Consider the following 2856-nt stretch of genomic DNA (forward strand, 5'->3'; position numbering starts at 1 on the left):
TGTGGCCAAGTTCTCACTCCCCTGGGGCTGCTGAGGTTCCTGTGACCTGACCCAGCAGACGTGTCTGCACATGTCAAGGGCCAGTGTGTCCTCCTGGTCCTGAACAGTCTTGTCCTTTGTTTTGTTTCCTTGATGTGCCTTTATAGTGGGGAATCAAAGTTAGGTCCTTTACAATAATTATGAAACTTCAATGTTAAGCAATGAAGTGTTCTGAAACCCAGGGAACAAATCCAGCAGTGTGAATGGGGACCTCACAGTCTGTCAGCAAAGGATGACAGCGGTGCTTTCCCATGGATTTGGGGTTCTCTGATTTTATTCCACACCTCCTATCTACACCAATCCCTTTGGTAAGCATTGCTTGAGAGGGTGACAGTGTTTGTTCCCATTTGGGGTGGGGGAGGTGAGCCAGGGAGATCACAGGGGTTGAGGTCAGCAGGTGAGCGGGGGTAGGGAAGACTGACTCTGTTTCTGCCTCTCTGGCCAGAGTGGTCTGGCTGTAGCACCCTACCCCTCTGCATCCCTAAGGTATGACCAGGGACAATCTGTCTCCGAGGATCCTCCCACCTGGGAATGGTTCCTGAGCTAGGGCAGTGTGGGATTGGGTGTGGTGATAGCTGGGCTAGAAACTATGTTCCTGTAGACTAGCTGGGACCTCACCCTCTCTCTATCCCCGTTTACCCTCAAGGCTGTGGGATCCCGGCCATTCCCCCAGTTGTGAGTGGCATGCAGAGGATCGTCAATGGGAAAGTTGCTGTCCCTGGCTCCTGGCCCTGGCAGGTGTCTCTGCAGGTGAGGGGAGTCTGCACGAATGGGGTGTCCTGCATTTGGGTCAGGGTGGGGACTCTGTCCGGGTTGTGGCTCTGACCTGCCAGCACTGACTCTACTTCTTCCTCCAGTATAGCACCGGCTTCCACTTCTGTGGGGGCTCCCTGATCAGCAAGGACTGGGTGGTCACCAGTGCACACTGTAAAGTCAGGTGAGGCCCAGGGAAGTCTCCAAGTGGGGGTGGGGGGAGCAGGCGAGTCCCCCTTCCTCACCCCACCCGCCTCCTCTAGCACATCCCACCAGGTGGTGGCTGGAATGTTTGACAAGAGATCAAAGGAGAATGTCCAGGTGCTGAGGATTGCTCAGGTATGCCAGGCTGGGGTTGGGCGGGGGTGAGAGAGACGGAAGGCCCACATTCTCCCAGGGCTCCCCTGGTCTGTCCTCTACTGGTGCCAGGAAGGCGTTTATCTCATGACACCCGCAGATCCCTGGTGGACTCCGGGCTGGGGCAGGACCTACTTCCATGGTGAGTGACCTTGTCACCCAGGATGTGAGTGGGGTATATCCAGAATGCAGATCTCCTATATCTCAGCTCTTTGATTTCATGGAAACAGTTTCATAAATATTCCCACAGTTTATTTAAATCACACTTAGTGACAAATTACCCACATGATGGACACGAGTCCATGATGGCCTTGAGCGGTCAGGTTCTGTGGATCAGCTCAGTCCCAGCAGGCCCTGCCCCACTCACCCCTGTAGCTTGGGGATCTGCTGGGCCTCAGCGATTGGAGTTGGGGCCTCCTTCCAGACCAGGCTGAGTCAGGTGTCCAGATGTTTCCAGGGCGTGGTCAAGCCCTAAGCCTCTAGCCCTGTGTCCCCGCATTGTCCAGGCCTTGTCTGATGGCCTCTTCCAGCTTTCTGTGTCCCTCTGCCCAGCCCAGGGCTTCCCGGCTGCTCCTTCCCCGGAACAGGCTGGGCAGGCAGGACTGTTCACAGCTGTGCCTGGAGCAAATTTGATACCACCTGGCATGAAATCAGAAGGAGGGAACCACTGAGATCTCTAAGGTTAAAGGGGGAACCGGGCTGAGTTCCAGCACCCTGAATAGTGATGGAAGCGGGACCAGGGAGGACAGCACCCTTGGGTCTTGTCCTCTCCTCCCAGGATGGGCAGGAGGCTGAGGGCTCGACTCCCTGTGTGACTTCTGTGGTCCCAGGCAGGGGCTCCAGCATGCTGCTGCAGGCCAGCGTGCCGCTCCTGTCCAACGCGGAGTGCAACAGCTTCTGGGAAAGAGAGATCCCTGACATCATGGTCTGCGCCGGGTCCGACAGAGTCACCGCCTGCATGGTATGGCCCTGATCATGTGGCCCCGTCAGGCTGAGGCCCTTCCTGCCCCCTGGTCTCTTTTCTGTCAGTTTGCGCCTGGTGCCCGGGTGTGTGTGTGGGAGGGGGGGAGCCAGGACCAGCACTGGCACTCGCCCAGCAGAGGACCAGCTTTGGGCCTGCCTGGGGCTCTGTCAGGGAATTATCTACACTGTCCCACCAGCTAGGTTTTTCAGCCCATTTACAGACCACAGCCCCAGGCCCTGGCAGCAGGTTCAAACTGCTACTTGAGAAGATGGAAATTTTGAGATGTGACTGCATATACATTTTATTTCTTTCAATATCAGTCTGAGCCAGGAGGGGTGTACAAGGATCCAGCAGTTGTTCCAGACTTGCAGACAGGTGCTTCTCCTCCCCCAGGGTGACTCTGGTAGCCCCCTGGTCTGCCAGAAGGACGGAGCCTGGACCTTGGTAGTTGTCGTGTCATTTGTCAGTGGCACCTGCCGCTCCAATATTCCTACCATTTACTCCCGTGTCACAGAGTTCATTCCCTAGATTCAGGAGATTGTCACACAAAACTAAGCCCTGGTTCAGTCCAACCCTGCGTTTTCACCATAAAAGTCCCTGCAGAGAAGTCCTGACTGACTGCTGGTGTCTGTGCCTGGGGCGGTGGCTGCAGTGCCCCTGTCCCCCACCAGGGGGCGGCGTGCCCCTCCCTTTCCAGCTCAGAGCCCAGAGCCCCTGTTTGTCAGGAGCTGAGGCCTTTGGGT

General features: G+C 56.4%; 1 protein-coding gene across 1 annotated transcript in view; it reads left to right on the plus strand.

Moving 5' to 3' along the window:
• Positions 1-2641, plus strand: part of LOC101627579 (chymotrypsinogen 2-like) — a 6572-nt gene extending 3931 nt beyond the window's left edge. The window contains exons 2-7 of the mRNA XM_012730467.1: positions 686-789; positions 897-976; positions 1056-1131; positions 1222-1291; positions 1980-2110; positions 2507-2641. Of these exons, the coding sequence (XP_012585921.1) occupies positions 686-789; positions 897-976; positions 1056-1131; positions 1222-1291; positions 1980-2110; positions 2507-2641 (596 nt within the window). The remainder of the gene's footprint in view (positions 1-685; positions 790-896; positions 977-1055; positions 1132-1221; positions 1292-1979; positions 2111-2506) is intronic.
• The last annotated feature ends 215 nt before the right edge of the window (positions 2642-2856 follow it).

This window comes from Condylura cristata, unplaced genomic scaffold (genome assembly GCF_000260355.1).
Source record: "Condylura cristata isolate star-nosed mole 26May11 unplaced genomic scaffold, ConCri1.0 scaffold00028, whole genome shotgun sequence".
NCBI lineage: Eukaryota > Metazoa > Chordata > Mammalia > Eulipotyphla > Talpidae > Condylura > Condylura cristata.